Source organism: Cebidichthys violaceus, unplaced genomic scaffold (assembly GCF_023349555.1).
Source record: "Cebidichthys violaceus isolate CVI_PGR_0920_01 unplaced genomic scaffold, fCebVio1.0.p SCAF_8, whole genome shotgun sequence".
Classification (NCBI taxonomy): Eukaryota; Metazoa; Chordata; class Actinopteri; order Perciformes; family Stichaeidae; genus Cebidichthys; species Cebidichthys violaceus.
Genome location: NW_027176964.1, coordinates 3,189,236 through 3,208,799, shown reverse-complemented (window position 1 = coordinate 3,208,799; position 19,564 = coordinate 3,189,236). Strand labels below are relative to the sequence as shown.

The 19,564-nt window shown below is 43.8% G+C and overlaps 1 protein-coding gene across 3 annotated transcripts in view; it reads right to left on the bottom strand.

Annotated features, from left to right (window-relative positions):
• LOC137892670 (choline transporter-like protein 5-A) overlaps positions 1 to 19,564 on the bottom strand; it is a 60,227-nt gene that overhangs the window by 2,160 nt on the left and 38,503 nt on the right. For all 3 annotated transcript variants that reach the window (XM_068737983.1, XM_068737985.1, XM_068737986.1), the window contains 17 exons: positions 11,541 to 11,625; positions 9,464 to 9,592; positions 8,593 to 8,653; positions 8,180 to 8,303; positions 6,973 to 7,056; positions 5,814 to 5,926; positions 5,582 to 5,713; positions 4,982 to 5,081; positions 4,801 to 4,893; positions 4,555 to 4,642; positions 3,705 to 3,973; positions 3,505 to 3,599; positions 3,298 to 3,401; positions 2,229 to 2,302; positions 2,012 to 2,082; positions 1,257 to 1,345; positions 579 to 663 (listed from right to left, as the gene is read on the bottom strand). In XM_068737983.1, coding sequence (XP_068594084.1) covers positions 579 to 663; positions 1,257 to 1,345; positions 2,012 to 2,082; positions 2,229 to 2,302; positions 3,298 to 3,401; positions 3,505 to 3,599; positions 3,705 to 3,973; positions 4,555 to 4,642; positions 4,801 to 4,893; positions 4,982 to 5,081; positions 5,582 to 5,713; positions 5,814 to 5,926; positions 6,973 to 7,056; positions 8,180 to 8,303; positions 8,593 to 8,653; positions 9,464 to 9,592; positions 11,541 to 11,625 — 1,796 coding nt within the window. The remainder of the gene's footprint in view (positions 1 to 578; positions 664 to 1,256; positions 1,346 to 2,011; positions 2,083 to 2,228; positions 2,303 to 3,297; positions 3,402 to 3,504; positions 3,600 to 3,704; positions 3,974 to 4,554; positions 4,643 to 4,800; positions 4,894 to 4,981; positions 5,082 to 5,581; positions 5,714 to 5,813; positions 5,927 to 6,972; positions 7,057 to 8,179; positions 8,304 to 8,592; positions 8,654 to 9,463; positions 9,593 to 11,540; positions 11,626 to 19,564) is intronic.

Sequence of the window (19,564 nt, the reverse complement as noted above, 5' to 3'; positions counted from 1 at the left end):
GCGTGGGAGAAAAAGTAGGTATGAATGGATGATGGGTAGATGGATTATGATGAACGGGTGGAGGGATGGGTAGATGGATTATGATGAACGGGTGGAGGGATGGGTAGATGGATTATGATGAACGGGTGGAGGGATGGGTAGATGGATTATGATGAACGGGTGGAGGGATGGGTATGACGCAGGGTGAGGAATTCCAGGATGGAGTTCAAGTTTGAAGCCAAAGGTCAAATGGAGATGTGTGGATGGGAAGTGGAGACAAAATGACAGAGAGACGTTAGTTAGTGTTGTTAAATAGACACATGCAGAAGAGATGAACATCATGGGACCACAGGATTCACACTACACAGTGTGGCAATTAGAATTATTTTCTAGAATTTAAGACCAGCTGAGACAGACAAGGATTTCACATCAGGGACGGGGTTCTGATCCAAGTACACTTGACCCCAAAGTCCAGTTCATTTGATTAGCGTGAATACCGGGTACCGAACTCAGACACAGGGTTCGTCCAGTTTGTACACTTGACCTGGACTATTTTTTGATAGTCAGTCCTGAACACAGTAATGGCCATGTTTACTTACAGAAGCAGAGGAAGAGCGTGTCAACACACATGGCATAGACGCTGAAGAAGCCGTGAGCGATCAGGTAGGCACCGACCACCACCGTCTGATGAGAGAGACACATGTGTTGGACAACTACAGCAGATTTGATTACAGACGAAAGAAAGACGTAAAAAAACGAATGTCTTAACAATACACTGTATATTCTTTAAATGGTATTCTTTGTAATTTCATTGCTTGTTGGTGTAATTTATTATCCTGTTGATTACTGTTCAGATTTATGGTGTCTCCATGACACAAGTTGCAGCTAATAAGTTTTCCCCAAATCAGGGGTGAGTTCACAAAAAATGGTTAGCAGCCGCTGATAGCACCATGACCATGCATAATTTGCAACCACTATCTGGCCCGTCTCAAAGTCCCACTCACTAAAGATACTGCACTGATGATATTTTTACCCAATTACATAATTTAAATGTGTGAATTAAAAAAAAGGAGCACCAAGATGATATTTGCTTGGCAGCAAAGTTAGAGGTACATTTCACCCTTTGAGGTGCTTCGAGAATTACACGTTTTCGTTTTAACAATAATGCCAAATGACATCATGTATGCACAATGTGTGTGTGTGTGTGTGTGTGTGTGTGTGTGTGTGTGTGTGTGTGTGTGTGTGTGTGTGTGTGTGTGAGCGAAAGAGACTCTGACAAGCAGGGGGACCCAGAAGTAGTTGAGATTGGGCACTTCCTCCTGGATAACAGGGATCCTCCTCGTGAAGAAGAGGTATGCAATCACACCTGAAACACACGCACACACACACACACACACACACACACACACACACACACACACATAGACTGACACATCTTCTTGCTGTCTACATGTCTTCACTGATCTCTATACTATTCTTCTATAATTATATTCAGAAATAAGTTGCAGATAGAACACTTGCTTGAAAATTGTAATGTGAAACATTTAACATGAAAGTTTTTTACACACCTTTTTGAAATAAAGCAACATAAAAAGGTAGATTTCTTTCTGAGATATCACTCAAATAAAGACATCAAACAATACCATTGTGTGGAAGGGACATAATCAGATGTACAACAATATGGAGGCAAGAAGGCAAAATGTATAACTCATTTCAACCTTGACAAAGGCAGCGCAGACCAGATCCACTCCTTCTGCTCTTACCTTTCACAATAAAAGCCATTGACATATACACTGTATACCTGTTAACCAGAGGGAACTCAAACTCACTCAGAGCATTTCACTAAAAGGAAACTCAATAAAGAAGCTGCTCTGGGTCAACGGGATCCTTGCTGATTTGCATCGCACCTGGTATGAATAGTTTTGATGCAAAATATTTGTTGGTGAGTGTTTCACATTTTCATGTAATTTATTCGTCATGCCCTGCTATGTGTGTAAAGGCCTTCAGACTTGAGCCTTGTACTGTCACTTACCAACTCCTCCTGCTATCAGAACTTTTCCCAGAAACAACAGGAAGTCCGTCACTCTGTCCAGAACGGCAACCCTGTGGAGACACAGTCACCACTCATCTGAACAGAGTAGCAGTGTGCTGCTCACAGGGTTTAATGATCATAAACAGCTTCTCTTATGAAGACTATAATAACATCACAAACATATATCCAAACAATAAACCTGTGAAAAAAGCCTCACCTGACCACATTCCTCATCAGCAGGTAGAAGGCTTCTCTGGCAGAGGTACAAAAGTTCTTACCATAGATCGCCACCTAGTGGAGAAGAGACAGAACACAGCTCTCATAACAACACAGGGTTGTTGTTGACAAATTGAACAGTGATATTCATATGACTCTGGTTTGGAAATAAAAACACTTTATATAAGGAGCAATGTGTAAGATGTGGCCAAATGCTTCAAACAAAGAGGGGGCAGCAGTTTCACCTCTAGTACAGTCATCAGTTATAAAAAAAAACAAGCAGCTACCACGCAAAATTTAACCAAACAGCTGAAACTCTGAGACAGTCAATAAAACACTGCCATCTTATGATTTTCACATGTGGCATCGGCCTGTGGTTTAGTCAGCCATCTGTGTGTTTACTGTGACACTAACCGGGGCTGAACGGTCCGTGTACGCTTTGATAGTGTGTTTATTGACTTGGGTTTGGGGTAGCTGAGACAAGGGAACGTCTGGTGTTTTTATTTTGATCTCTCCAGGGAACGTGTGGCGACACCGGGGGACGGAGCTTCAGTTGGTGGCTGGGGCGGCTCGGATTTCGGCGAAAACCCCAGCACCGGGGATCACAGCGGGCTGGTGGAACGCTGGGTCTGGGCTGTGTGACCTCAGCACCAGCAAGTTCGCGGCAGGGAGTCGGGGCAGTCCCATGTGATCAGAACCAGAGCTGGGGTTTTCACTGGCTGAATCCGAGCTAACTGATGACTGTGGGTCCGTCTCCCAGAGCCATCACACACTCTCTTCACTTGTCTTGTGGTGGCCGGGAGGAACAAGCAAAGGGGGCGAGTTGGATTTAATCGAATAAACAAGCTATTAAAACATTCAACGTGACTGAGAAGCCCTCGGGGCAGCTCTACTTCTTGGTCCTCTCATGTCGGACTGAGGACAGACTGGACTCTAAAGTGACTCACTATCGCCTCCCGAGGTACTAGTGGTACTACAAGACAGGACGGGCCGGGGCTAGCTGGTTAGCATGCTCATTTCAGTAGATACCTCTGGCCACATCTTACACATTGCACCTTTAATCAACTCACCATGATGTAAGCATTACGGTTCATGTAGCGTATGAATTTCTCCAAACACCAAAAACAACATTGCAGACAGTGCATCATGAACCTGGACAGGCTGTTGTCAACACCTACATGGATACACATGCACAAGATCGGTACAGTGATAGTGGTAGTAATTATAGTAGTAGTAAGTGAAACTGTGTATACGTGTTAGTGCGCTTGCATGTAAACCTCTTAGTTTCTGCTCCAGGTATTCCAGTATGATCCGGACCAGTTGGGCAACTGAAAGAATTAGAGCTCCAAATGCCAAAGACCCCGTGTGATACCTGAAGAAGGACAGAGGAAGAGCTCAATACGGTGTTACGCACAAGGCTGTCTGTGTTGTTTTGCATACAATGTGACACATGATGAATCCCAGGCTCGGTCCTGACCTGATGGCCCTGCTGAACGATGAAAAGAGTGGACACAGCGGGATGTCCTGAGGCTTCCTCCTGGCCCAGTAGTAGCTGGCAAATGTCCCGGCCAAGGTGCACTGCTCCAGGGCCAGGCTGAAGTTGACCAGCCAGAGGAAGACCAGCAGGTTGGACAGCTGCAGCAGGAAGAGGTAGTGGTGGTAGGACGTCTCCCCACCGTAGAAGGCGAACAGACACTGAGAGCCCAGACACAACGCTGATTTGGAGATGTTGGTTCTGGTGAAGGTCTGACAGAGAAGTGAGGGGCGAGAACAGAGGACAGTTGTTATCTCTGCCAGTAGATTATGCATTTGGTTGTGTGCCTGCATGCATGAGTGTGTCTGTCTGTCTGTCCGTGTCTAAACTTGAATACTGCTGGACCCAGCAGCCTAATATTATTTGTGCTCATTTGTGACTGTATGCTGAAGGACCTCTTGTAGTTGCGGTGATTTACACTTTTTGAAACCTCCTTTTATTGACATTTTTAATACCGTCATTGACTGCTGACTCCTCACTACTTTTAATAGGCCGGAAGTGATCAACAACTTCTTCAATTTGGACTCTTTTTTCGACTACAGGTCACCAATTGTTTTTGTCTTGATTTGCACACCTAGGCAAGATAATTGCATGTATCTATGTATAACTGTTGCTTAGCAAATTATAAGCGCAACTACAACGAAGCCCGTCTTATGTCAGTAGAAGGAGAGCTAGTTAGCAGCAGAGTGTGTTTGGCTAACAGAGCTAACAGCTGACTGATTAGCACCCCACAATGCCCTAAAACCTTAGTCAATACACTTACTACTACAGTAATACTACTGTATGACTGTACCTCTGGGTTGCAAGTACTGTTGGCATGGGGACAGCTGACATCAGGAGACATGACTTTGTAGACAGCTTCACCTGAGGACGCTAGGTAACTGGTCCCACAGAGTGCTGGTTAAAGACACAACTAACAAGCTGGTTGATGAATTAGAAATCCTATCCTCTGGACACTGAAGAGTTTTACAAATACATATTTTAACTCTCTGCTCTACAAGAAGTTAACATTGTTGTTTCTCAGCACAGTGAAGGATACACGGCAGTCACCGCCCAGTAGGAGAAGCAAACAGTCAACAGGAGAAAGGTGATGACTGGAAAGAAGAGCGTGGACATGATGTGACCGATGGCTCTGCAACAACAGAGAAACATGTCATCGTACAATTCCTTGTTTTTTCTTCTTATAATCTGATTTCTGCAGATGTCCTTAGAGTTCATACTTGCTGGCCTCTCTGAGCATGGCGATGGCCACTCGCACTCTTCTTCTCAAGAAGATCAACATCAACAAGATGGAAGCTTCTGTCACCCCCAGAGACACCACTGACAAACACAAACAAGAGGTTATGCTCGTTATATGTTCAGCTTTTTACCTTTTTGCTTTCTTAATCCCCCCAAAGATTACTGTTTGGAAATTTATAGAAATTATTTCTGATTTCCCTCTTAGTCTGAATTACTCTTCAATTCAATGTGGCTTTATTGGCATGAAAGTAAAAAAAAATAAAGAATGTTGCCAAATCATCAAAATAAAAAAAGTACACAATGATATTAATACAACATTAACTTCCTAAGAAAGTACACAAGCACACATTATTTGACCAATTGGTTGAATTAGACCCACACTATGTATTATGAACATTGTATGTAAACAATACATAAAAAATGAATCAAGGAGCCGTGTAAGGGGGTAATATTCCGAGAAAAAACATATTCATAAGAGGAAAGTCGTACATTTAGGAGAAAAAAACTTTAGAATATATTCAAAAGTCAGAATCTGTGTTCTAATGACTTCCTGTGAAATCTCCCAAAGCAGACGGACTTACATAGTATGATCCATGTCTGTGTGAGTTGCAGATAGACCTGCAGGTCAGTCTGCAGCCCCACCTCTACAATGGAGACATCGGAGCCTGGTCTGTGTCTCAGCCGGGACAACTCCGCGGAGCAGAACCACATACCTGCACACACACACGGACGCTTCATGAAATAAGGAAGTGGTTCTCCTCAAGGCAGCAGTAAAGGACGAGCTAAGATGTGAATCCTCCCGACACAACGCACCGTATGCCAGCAGCAGTATGACGGTGATGATGGTAGTCCACAGCAGCCACCCAGCTGTGAACCTCAGCAGCAGGATGAAGATCAGACTGACAGCCAAGGATATCAGCAGGCCTCTGTCACAGACACAACAATATGGTAACACATAGATCACCCGGATCTTGTCTCACTGGTTCTAAAACTAAATGATTTGAGGTTTGTTACAGTTGTTTGTTACAGAGAAAAGTCATTTAGCATGAAAAAGCATTTGAAAATGACTAATCCACTAAGATATCTTAGTCGACAAAGACCAACACGACCCCATTAGTGGACTAATCGACTAAAAGGGGGCAGTCCTAGTCATAAAGTCAGTGAACAGACTCAGTAATGTCTATCCTAAGTTTTATAACATAAAATATGTTATTTCTAATTATAAAAGTTTATTCCATAAAACAATCTGTCACAGTGCCTCACAAGTCTGCGACATGTTGAAGAGTAATGTTGGTATTTTTCAACCTGGACCCTGTTTTGTAATGTTTTTGTGTCTGACTGACTGATAGTTAGAGATATTGTTGCTGACGGCAGCCGCTAAACGGGCTGCGACGTAATCCTATTGGGGCAATTCAGCTCAGTCAATGTTCTAATAAAAGTGCTTGTTTTTGTCACTGACGGGATCAAAATGTTGTTCTAAGTGCCTGGCAACATTATGGAAAGAACCCTACACAGAAATAAAACCTTTTTCTTTACCTTTTAGCTTTCTGTTTGTTATTTTGCCGTCTATACAGCGTTCTGGACCAGTTTTAAAAACTGTGATGTGTAACAATCCCCATCAGTGGGGACACAAAAAAATGGGAAATGGGTCAAGGTTGAAAAAAATACCAAAGTTACCCTTCAAGTTGTGACAGATTTGTGAGGCACTGATTGTTTAATGGAATAAACTTTAAACATTACTGATGAACCGTCAAATAATAATGAATCAAGTAAATGTGCATGTTATTTAGAAGGTAAGTGATGGTGACAACAACAAAATACTGATCAGAAACGTTTTCAAAACTTAGCAGAGCTGCTACTGATACTTGTAAATGTCTAGACACAACTAGCTCTGAGGCTAAACGGTAGCTAAATATCTTTGAGACGCGTTTAGGTGTTGTGGCTTTTCTGTGTGTGCTGTTTGTGTAGTTACATGAGTATCCACGCCCATGACTTGGCGTAATCCTCCACGATCTTCATGCCCAGCTCCTTAGTATCCACTAGTCCTGTTATACCCCTGCATGGAGTAGAGGGGAAGAGGAGTTATTTGAGCAGAAATGAAGCAGAGAAAGAAAACAGAGACCGGTTCTTTCAATGTTACATCAGAGACAAAGACACTAAGACACAGAGAAATGCCATGTTTGTAGGAACTTTGTCCATCAGCCAGATGCTAACACTTGACTATACACATCAATCCCAGGTCTCAATGAGCTGTTGTTCAACAATTTTTTTAATTAAAAATTTAAATATCGAAAAATATTTTTTTCTAATGAAACTACGACGGCCTATTAGGGCAAATGTAGAAACAAATGTAATACATAATGTAAAATTAGGCAGCAGGGGAAGGGGGGAATATTCTGAGAAAAAACAAAGTCATACATTTACAAGAAAAAACTGACAAATTTACAAGAAAAAAAACTTGTATTCAAGCTGCCACTTGCATTTCCGTGGTCACATCAGCTGACGCTACACTGACATTTATGGTAAATGCGTTTAAACGGCCCAGATCGAGCTGAAGGGGAGTGTTAGCATCTGTAAATATATACAGACACAAAATCAAGCATGCATTGATTTAGAGATATGCAATGCCTTTCCTATAGTATCTCATATATTCAGAGTCTCATTTTTTTCTTTTAAATTTATGACTGTAATCTCAAAGAATATGCAAGTTTTTTCTTGTAAATTTACGACTTTAATCTCAGATTTTTTTTTCTATTTCTATTGCCATTGTATGAAATATCCCCTCACTGCCACACTCAAAGTCTGACAGATAATATTCAAACATGTAGAGGTTAAAATAGAAACTAGAAGAAAAACACATGAAGGTAAGTCACCCTGCAGGGTCTTGTAATGGTAAATGGACTGTACTTGTATTGTTTTTTCTAGTCTTTCCGACCACTCAAAGCACTTTCACACTACTTGTTATCATTCACCCATTCACACACTGATGGCAGACTAAGTGCCACCTGCCTATCAGACTATCTCATTCATACACTGTAGGCACAGCTATGGTGAAGGGGAAGGAAAAGTGTCAGTTGGATGAAGTGCAGTTGGTTCGTTAGTGCTGTTGAGTGATCTTTGACAAGTGGACACAGCAGGTGACAGACATGTAAAACAAGAAGTAATAGAAGTTACAGTACTTGGCAGCATGTTGGAGTTCAGTTACACTACGAGCCATTTCCAGAGCGTCTTTAAAGCTGGTTCTGTTCGCTACAGTCACAGTCCCATTCTGAGTGATGAAGTCTGGTAGACATCTCTGGAGAACTGCCACACACACACACACACACACACACACACACACACACACACATCGTGGTTTTCCACTGACTAATATCCACATTTCAACTGATTATCCACTCCATCTATTATGTCAATAAAATGTGATTTATGTGATGAACCCATTGACACGTTATTTTTTTTTTTACTTTGGTTTGCAAAAAAACCATCTAATTTGGTCAAGTGATGACTTATTTAACCTACTTTAAAATTGAGGCATTGACAAAACTAGTTAATTTTAGGTAAGTTGTGGGGAGGGGGGGGATCTCATCCTTACATGGTCTACTGGGTACAATCATGGAGGGACAGTCCTCATCTCGTAGAACCTGAGATACTGGCTGGAAGAAACAGTGGAGAGACAGGAGGGTTACAATGACAGCATGAATGAGAGTTCTGGTTCTCGGTGAAGACACACACACAAAGTTAGTTTGAACTTTGGAAAAGTTTCATCAAGATGTATTCGAGATGTACTTCAGCGTCCGATACTGGACTGCACCCATGGACTGTATATGAGAAGAGGATGTAGTCACTGTGACGTCACCCATTGGTTTGTGGACTATGATTTTGAAGCCTTAAGTTCAGCATTTTTGAAGTTGCCATCTTGGTCTTGCATCAATTTAAAATACATACTCCAATGTGTTTATTATCTACGCCAACCATTTACGTAAGTTACTACGAGCCACAAAGGAAGCATTTGGCTGAAAGTCACCAGATAACATGGTCACTCATGAAACTGAAACACCTATTACTCTGAAACGGTTGTGATCTTTTTTAGAATTCTGTAGAACTTGGGTCCGCTGTGGGAATGTCCATTCTGACAAGCGAACACTTAACAACCAGACATTCTGATGCTGGAAAACCTTCTAATTCAACGTTTAAAGCTTGTTTAGTTGTCTGGATGGCTGAGGCAAAACGCCACTTCGGTTGCCGACATGCATACAAATGTTTAAAGACGCCGGCTTTAAAAGGGTCAATAGGAGTTTTGCTGCATTTTTTAACCCCTTGGCAATACCTTAAGATTCTGTCTATTAAAGTTTCAAGCAGGATCCTCTTTGACCCTCACAATATTGGTCTTCAACTAATCACAGCTTACCAAACCACATCAAGTACTCTAGTAATACACGTATACAATGCATCAGTGTTGGTACCTTGTCAGGGTTATTAAAGTCAGGCTTGCAGAACTGTCTGTAATATTCCCAGTAACTCCTGCTGAGTTTGTGTTGCAGCTGCATCTCAGTGTAGGTGGCAAACTTGTCCGGGCACTTTGACACACACATCTGGAAGAAAATGGACACAGACATTACGTTTGTGATTTGATAGACTTCTGTTAATGGACATGTGGATCTCACTTTCATCAATGCCAATGCAAAGTTGCAGTCAGCTAGTAAACATACATTTTCAGTACAGTTCTGTTTTATTAACAACTGCAATCTTGTCTAAGTTAATAAGCACTATACAATATGTGTCACTTTTTGTTAGCGTACGCTGTGACCACCGCGCTCTTAATTCCAACTCGTCAAATACCAACGATTGGTCAATGCCCTTCGTCGTCTGATATCAACCAGACTTTTACCCGTGTGTTTTATACCTGTACCTGGGCCTTCAGTGCTGTCCTACTACAGATGAACCACCTCCTAATAACCTCATTATGACGCAGCATGATGGGATGCTTCATCATTAACGGGCAATGCTTATAGTCAAAATCAATGTAATTAACAATAACAAGAACAAACTCACAAGAACCTGTCACATATATTTATATGACAACAAAGCAGGTAGAATAACATAAAACCCAAATAACACGATTCAACAGGCCTCTGCACATTCCAGCAAAAGTGCGGCGCTAAAACACACATTCTGCCACACACCATTCAAATATTATTCACATCAGAGGGAACAATATCAACCATATCATAAAAACAACAAGGTTGAAAAATCAACACAGTAGTAACGCTACTGCAGATGTAAGAAAACAAAAGCAGTCACTTACCAATGCTGCTGTTCACTATTTAAAGACAAAGTCCATCCTCCTTTCTTCGATTACAAAGAGTTCAATACCGCGTTGTACAGTACATCGGTGCGGTTCAGTTCCAGTAAGAGGTCCTTCTCGATTCATGGGATTGTCACAGCCAAACATGCCAAAATGCTAAAAATGTAATGTCACGTAAAAACATCTTACATATCTTTAAACTTTAACTCTTACTACTACAAAGTTCTGCTAGCTAGTTTCACAACAGTCATGCTAGCCCACTGACCAATCAAGCCGCACGTTAATGCTGACGTACTTGTAGGCCAGCTAGAAGGCTCTGGCACGTCAAAGAATATGCCCAACATGTCAAACTAAAAAACTGATTGGTTGAAGACTATGACAATCAACAATATCATCCCCATTTATTTAAACTACAAAGGCTTTCACTTGTAATTCTGAAGGCCTCGGGCACATTTTTTTACTTAGAGACAGCATAGGGGCAAAATCTGATTGGATAAAAGCTCTACTTAAAACAAGCTGTGCAACTGAAAAAGACAGTAGCTATGCAATGAGAAAATAAACTAACGGGAAAAATATTTAGAATACATGTAGTATATTTATGAAAATGAATTAAATTATAAAATAGCTATAACTTTGTGATTCTGTCTAGGCCAGCAGAGAAGGCCTTGCTGGCCCTGACGGCCCACCACTGCTTTTACCTAACTCCAATATAAACCAATCTGTTATGACATAGAGAATTATTAGATGCTGAGAGCAATGACAGTATAATAAGTGAAAGAGTCAGCGTAAGAATGAGGGCGGCAAATGGATGGGTCAAACAAACACAGGACTTTCACCCAGGAAATCGCTGTGAAACTTAGCCAATGTTTGCTTCTTTTACCTTACTTTTGTTATGTAACTTACATACTTAGCTAATATCACATATTTAAGTTACGTAACAAGTATACTTATTTTAAGTAACCAGTGTACTTATTTTACTTAACAAACATTACTTAGTTTTACCCCAATCACAATCTGTTCTCAAAGGCTGGAGGGGAACATAGAGCGTCACAGTTTGAAGCGTAGGACCTCTGAGCAAGCATCTGCATTTGACGAGTTGGAAGTGAGAATGTATTTAATTCAATATATCTCAGTGTTGTTCTAAACTGACACGATAAATCCATAGCAGCAGGTGTAAGATAAAGTGATGCTGTGTTACTGCAGCAGATATGCATCAGTAATAGTAAATGGAGTACCTGCATTGTGGGGCACTGCAGGTTGATGAGTATAGCCGGGTTGGCACATTTCAAGATGTTGAAATAGAATAGGATGGGTTTCTTCCTGCAAAAAAAAAAAGTGTATGTGTTAAATTACACAGATAGTGCACATTTCTCCAGTGTGCACTTCTTTTCCAGTTAGTGATTTCATGTTCCAGAATGCCTTGCATCAAAGAGTAGAGATTGTTGGGTCGAAGCGCATTGGTCCCTGTAGCTAAACCTCACAAACTTGTGTTTGCAGCTGTCCATTGTTCAAACTAACAGATTTATGATTCTAGTGGAGATCCTAAAGCTTTTAAAAATGATGGATGCAACTCTATTTCCATTTGATGGAATGGTGGTGAAAAAAATAACCTTTGAGTCTTGGGTTTAAATATATTTCATTAAGTGTAAGAGTCGATTATCTTTATTGCTTGGATCCTTCCCCTGCTGCCTGCTCGACAAAACTGTGACAGTTGGTGCAACATACTGTATTTGACAGCCCATACTGACTATATTGATCAACCCTCTTTCCAAGCCTTCATTAATTTAGTATTTTATTACACAGATTTCTTTTTTTATGCCAATCACTTCAGTTGTTAGAACTATATTTGGTCTTGTATTTGTCACCCTCTTCTGTGCATCCACAACTCATAGGGGCGACTGTGGCTAAGTGGAGAGCAGGGTCGTCCTTCAATCAGAGGATTAGCGGTTCGATCTAGTCGCATGTCGATGTGTCCTTGAGCAAAATTGCTCCCATGCCTACGGTGTGTGAATGAGTTAGTCTGATAGGCAGGTGGCACCTAGCCCCTGCTATCGTTACCTCTGATGTCCATTAAAGGCAAATAAACATCAATAAATCTGCTAAGAAATCATTGAAAAGACTCCAGAATTTGACTGAGAATCATCACATTTTCTATTTTTCTTCAGTGTCAAAGTAATCCAGTGATAGTGTAGTAGACATCCATATGTGAGGGGAACCTAAAGAATCAAGACAAGGTTTAAAAATGTTAATGTCAGTGGGCTCCTCTTCTGTGTCACATACTGTTTGTATGGAATGAATAAAAAGACAGAACAGAACTCGTCAGCATGTAGCAACAATGAATGACCAGTAGATGGCAGCACACACAAGAAAAACCTACTGTGTGTTGGTCTCAGCCACTCATCTCACTGAATCCTGACAGACACATCCTCTTATCATTCTCCTGCAGCCTGGTCAGCTACATGCTATCATTCACCTCTATGGTCGCATCAATTTATTTTTTGGAGCAGTCACACACTAGCATGATTTATCAATTTAAAAGACATCAAGTTTTAAGACCGCCAAGTGCTTGTACTACTTGCATTTTGGTTTCATCCCAGAGACAGTTAGTAAATATGTACTGTGTCCTAATTCAGCGTCTGGATCTTCTGAAGTCTGTCTTTTTAGCCCAGATTGATCATAAACAGGTCGATATGGTCTGTCTCATATCAAAGACTACATATCAAAGACTACTTATTGTAAGTCGCTTTGGATAAAAGCGTCTGCTAAATGACTGTAATGTAATGTAATGTACTTCAAATGCGGCCAACAAATGCAGGACCGAACCAGTTTATTAATAACAGCCTTCGGTATCCCATAATCCTTTGCACAGTATTCCTGTAAATTGTCAAATGGAGCCTGGTGATGTTGTTATTCAGACAGATACAGATAAATGGAAGTTATATGTAAACAGTATATCTAGCTACAAAACGGGTAGCTCAAACCAAGCAATCGGATTGGTTCATAGCCATGATGAAGTATCTACATACCATGATGTCTAACTCCTATTACAGTATCACCCCGCGGCTGATTTTTTACACTAATGTTATTACGGATGCTTAGTAGACGGGGGGGGGGGAACATGGAAAAGTTTACAGATAAAACATTTGACACAAAATAGAAACATTTCAGGTTGACTTCTATGGAGGACGAGATTGATCAGTGTTCATCTCCAAAAAAAAATCCCCTGCTGAACAACATGCAGCGCTACGTAAAGAGGAGGTTCCACAATGTAGCCCAGAATATGCAAGCAAGCAGGAATGCTTGTGTTTTTTTTTTTTTTTGTTTGTTTTTGTTTGTACATAATGTCAGAATAACACTAGCCGCTGCCTCGGATGACTGAAACTATCGGACGCAGGTTTTGACACCAGACAGTGTGTCAAATAATGGCTTTAAGTAGACACAAATGTAAAAACTCTCTCCGGAGATTTTGGCAACCAACACTCCTGAAAGTAAAGCAACAACCCAAAACCAAGCAACACATCTCCACCCGACGAATAAAGACAAGCCTCGTACAAGTAGTTATCAAAGTCATCGACAATGGTCAGTTTCTCAGTTGCTGCACTATAACTGGCAACATACAAATAATGTAAATACATAATAATGAACAATAATTATATTATCAATATAATGCTAAAGAAATATGCTAGTTGCTCATTTTATTGTGAACATAATTAGATATTAATACAAAAATGACTTTAATTGTAATGTATCTATAACTTTCATATTGCCATTCTGAGCTCATTACTGACTGTGATATGTTGTGATTATATCACAGCTACGCATCAGGCCAAACAACGCCGCTGAGCTGTGATACTCGAACATGAAACGATAAAATAGACACGCAGGTCCGATAGGGTGGTGGCTGGTTCAAAGAAATATCTGATTGAATATAAACACATAGATCCACACACCAAGTAGCTCCTTTAGAAGATTTATTTTTTCTTGCCGTGTGACATTTCGAGCACTTCTTATAAACACAGTCGATAGATATAATGCATAATACAAGCACAGGTGACGTACTTCACCACTTGCAAAGAGCCAATCAAATATGAAATATTAGTAAGTAAATACACTGTATATTAAATATATTTACCGATAGTATCAAGGCTACATGAATATTACATAAAAAGTACAGAAAGCTGAATAAAGATGATGGGATCTAAAGGAGTATAAAAACTATACCCACCATAATAAAGAACTCAATAAAGGCTGGTATACGTGATATACCACCCCTGTATAAACACCAATACATAAACCAACAGGGCCGTATTATCTACACACTGTCACAATGTAGGAAAGCGCATTGCTATCGCCAGATAAGTGTCAACTTCGTTCGGATCATTTTCTGTAACCAGTGTAATTCCACCATGCTTTCATGCTACACGTTACAGAAAATAAGCAGCAGGCCATTTTTTCTTCTCTCTAATAGTTTAGCCTTTTTCGGTGCAGCAGCCATTATGACTGAGAAGGTTAGCTGAAGGCTACGCTAAACTACTTGCAACATTTTCTCTCCATCATGGCTAGAGCCTCAAATCACAGTTTATCATCTTAAATGTATGCAATATATCGATTCTGGCACCCAACAACACAGCGAGGTGACATTATCGATGTGTAACTTTAGCCCAATGGAGCCTCAAAAATATGTGTCCAATATGTTGGGGATATAATGGAGTTATGTCACTATATATACACATTGGAACATCTATGATTATGCACATTACAAGGAAACGAGAGCTGACTGTTATTTCTAGACGTGAAGGTCATCTGAATTTGATGGATTATTTCTACATTCATGTATAGACTTAGAACCCTTCTGGGCTGTAAACAAGCACAAAATGACATCACTGTCAGTCTGTCAGGATCTTTGACGTGTGCACGTGTGTTCACCCGCTTCACAATCTAACAGCTCATATTGCACTCGTAAAACAAGGCAAGTAATTGTAAAAAGAATAATCTCGTGAGCCTCTTCGGTTCACTCTCTGCAACGATTCTATGACTTAATATATATATATATATAATATTGGCAGCATGAACAACGTGTTGTTCTGCGTCTCATTCCTTCCACAGAGTAGATCATTCTGTGTTCTCTGTAACGGATGCAACTTAAAATGTAGTGATGTGCAATACTTGAAGAAAAAAAAAGTCCTGAGTAGAAGAAAAGTTATGAATTTTTAAAATATGAAAATTAACACACACAACATGACTTTGTTACTGTAACACAAATTAATGTAATTAGTTAAGCAGCAACATATGACAAGTAGGGATGAGATCATGGTGCTTCCAAATAAATCCTCACTGATGGGACAAATCGCAGTCTCTGTCCTATCAGCACTGTAACGGGTGGTGTATGGACCCAATTGCAGTACAAAGGACTCAGAAGACAGAGGTAAAAAGTTCAACGTTTTACTTAGACTCCGGCAGACAGGCAAACGGTTTAGAAACCGGCAAACAGGAATCAGGAGAGGAGAGGCAAAGTTCTTGGTCAGGGACGGAAGGCTAGGTCGAATAACCAGGAGGCAGATGAAGCAGGGAATCCGGGACAGGCGAGGTCGGTACCGGGAAGACAGGCAGGAGAACGCTGGAAAGACTCGCATGGCAAAGAACAATCTGGCAAAGGAGTGAGTGTGGAGCTGGTGACTATATGCTGGGCTGATTGCATGTGATGAGAGGCAGCTGTGTGCACAGGTGAGTGGAGTGAACTGACGAGGTGGGCGTGGCTGACAGGTTGAGTGGGGCAGAGGCAGGATCAATGGAAAATTACTGATGGCTGGATGACTGAACTGTGACAGAACCCCCCCTTCAAGGGACGGCCCCTGACGTCCCCAAAACAGGTCCAAGGAACCAGGGTGGGAGGAGGGGGAATTGGAAGGCGGGCTAAAACTCGGGAGAACCCGAGAACTCCCCATCCTCAGGCTGTGAGGAAGGCGAGTTCGCCGGCGGGTCCACTGCCTCCTCCTCAGACAGGGAGTCCTCCCACTGGTCCGGGGCAGTGGAAGGGCCAGCAGCAGGTGTCCTATGGCGACGGCCCCTGCCGATGTTGCTGAGGGAGGGCTGGTCCGGATGTTGCTGGTGAAAGTCTCAGATGAGACCCCGGTCCACAATGTGTTGAGCAGGAACCCAGGATCTTTCCTCCGGACCGTAGCCCTCCCAGTCGACAAGGTACTGCAGCCCCTTCCACGTCGGCGAGAGCGGATGATGCGGCGCACAGCATAGATGAGTCCCCCTTCAATGAGGCGAGGGGGGGGTGGGGGTGGAGCAGCAGGCACCAGCGGGCTCTCGCTGACCAGCTTGACCTTGGACACATGGAATGTCGGGTGCACCCGCATAGACCGAGGGAGCTTGAGCCGGACTGCCACCGGGCTGATGACCTTCTCGATGGCGAAAGGCCCGACAAACTTGGGAGCCAGCTTGTTGGATTCCACACGCAGAGGAAGGTCACGGGTGGAGAGCCAAACCTTCTGGCCCACCTGGTACTCTGGAGCTTGAGAGCGACGACGGTTGGCTGCTGAGGAGTACCGGTCTGCCGCCTTCAGGAGGGAGGCCCTAGCACGGGCCCAGGTCCGACGACAGCGACAGATGAAGGCTTGAACTGAAGGGCAAGAGGCTTCCCCTTCCAGGGCTGGGAAGAGAGGAGGCTGGTAACCGTAGGCACACTGGAAAGGAGACAAACCGGTGGTGGAGCTGGTCAGGGTGTTGTGGGCATATTCCACCCACAACAGATGCTGGGACCAAGAGGATGGGTTCTGTGACACCATACACCGGAGGGCCGTCTCCATTTCTTGGTTCATCCTCTCAGTCTGGCCATTAGATTGAGGGTGGTACCTGGATGACAGACTGGCGGTGGCTCCCAAGAGGCTGCAGAACTCCCGCCAGAACACTGATGAAAACTGGGGCCCTCTGTCCGAGACCACGTCAACAGGAATCCCATGAAGGCGAAAGACATGGTTGAGGAGCAGCTGGGCTGTCTCTTTAGCTGACGGGAGCTTAGGCAAGGACGCAAAGTGGGCCATCTTAGAGAAGCGGTCCACAATGGTAAGGATGGCCGTCTTCCCATCCGATGGTGGCAGGCCTGTCACAAAGTCCACTGAAATGTGGGACCAGGGGCGATGTGGCACCGGGAGAGGCTGCAGGAGGCCGGATGGGGCTTGGCGCGATGGTTTGTTCTGGTTGCAGGTCTGGCAGGCTCTGACATACTCCCGGGTGTCCTCCTGTAACGTGGGCCACCAGAAACGTTGTAGAAGGACGTCCCGGGTTCTCTGGATCCCAGGATGGCAGGTCAACCTTGAACCATGGGCCCACTGGAGTACATCCGATCTCAGAGCTGCAGGCACGAACAAGCAACCAGTAGGGCATGCACTCGGACCAGGCTGACCCTCTGTGGCAGCTCTCACTCTCTCCTCAATTTCCCAAGTCAGGGATGCCACAACACACGGGGACGGAAGGATGGTGTCAGGAGCATTGGCGGCATCATCCTCCCTCTGGAACTGACGCGACAGAGCGTCAGGTTTGACGTTGCGGGAGCTGGGTCTGTAGGAGAGGGTGAAATTAAACCTGGTGAAGAAGAGGGCCCATCGTGCCTGTCGAGAGTTGAGTCTCTTCGTGGTTCGGATGTACTCCAAGTTCTTGTGGTCCGTCCAAACCAGTGAGAGCTGCTTGGTTCCCTCCAGCCAGTGCCGCCACTCCTCCAGGGCCAGTTTAACAGCTAGGAGCTCCCGGTTACCAATGTCATAATTTCTCTCGGCTGGGGAAAGACGCCGAGAGAAAAAGGCACATGGAGCTTCTGGTCACTGGCTGCTCGCTGGGACAGCACAGCCCCTACACCCATGTCAAATGCATCCACCTCCACGACGAACTGCCGTTCGGCGTCGGGGACTTGGAGGATGGGCGCAGAACTGAAGCGGCCCCTCAGGGTCTGAAAGGCCGTATCTGCAGGATGGGACCATCGGAAGGAAGTCTAGGAGGATGTCAGGGCTGTGAGAGGGGCAGCGATGGAGCTATAGTTGCGGATGAAGCGCCTGTAAAAATTGGCAAAGCCCAGGAACTGCTGCAGCTTCTTACGGGTTTCAGGGACTGGCCAACACCTAACTGCGTCCACCTTGGCAGGATCCATCTCCAGGTGACCCGGGGTCACAATGTAACCCAGGAATGACACCGACTGTGTGTGAAACTCACACTTTTCGGCCTTCACGAAAAGGGAGTTCTCCAGCAGGCGTTGGAGGACCGTCTGGACATGGTGGATATGCTCTTCGCGGGACTTGGAGAAATTGAGGATGTCGTCTAAATAGACGAAAACATACTTGTTGATCATGTCTCTGAGGATGTCGTTGACCAAGGCCTGGAAGACTGCCGGGGCATTGGTGAGGCCGAATGGCATCACCAAATATTCATAATGTCCGGTGGGCGTGTTAAAAGCAGTCTTCCATTCATCCCCCTCTCGGATGCGGACAAGGTGGTAGGCATTACGGAGGTCGAGCTTGGTGAAGGTCATGGCCCCTTGAAGTAACTCAAAGGCTGAGGAGATGAGGGGAAGAGGGTACCGGTTCTTTACAGTGATGTCATTAAGTCCCCGGTAATCAATGCAGGGGCGCAGTGTCTTGTCCTTCTTCTCCACAAAGAAGAATCCTGCCCCAGCAGGAGACGAGGAAGGTCGGATAATACCGGCAGCCAGGGAGTCATTTATGTAAGACTCCATGAACTCCCGTTCAGGACCAGACAGGGAGTACAGACGCCCCTTGGGAGGTGAAGTGCCAGGCATCAGGTCAATGGAACAGTCATAAGGCCGATGAGGGGGCAATGAAGTCGCCTTAGCCTTACTGAACACCTCCCGGAAGTCATGGTACTCGGCAGGAACTCTGGACAAGTCAGGACAGGAACTGGAGTGCGTTGTCTGCTGGGGTACGGAGGCCTCTTTAAGGCAGACCTGGTGGCAGGAGTTCTTCCAACCAAGGATGGCCCCTGTGGCCCAGTCGATGTGGGGGCTGTGTCGACGGAGCCAAGGGTAGCCTAGGATCAGTGGAATGTTGGAAGATGACAGGAGGTGAAACCGGATGGTCTCATGGTGGTTACCGGAAAGTAGCAAGTGGACAGGAGAAGTCTGGTGAGTGACAGTCCCCAGAAGATGGCCATCAAGGGCTTTGGCAGGAATTGGGGTGTCAAGCGGAACCCTCTTAAGTCCCAGTTGTATGGCTAAGCTCTCGGCCATAATGTTGGCATCTGCACC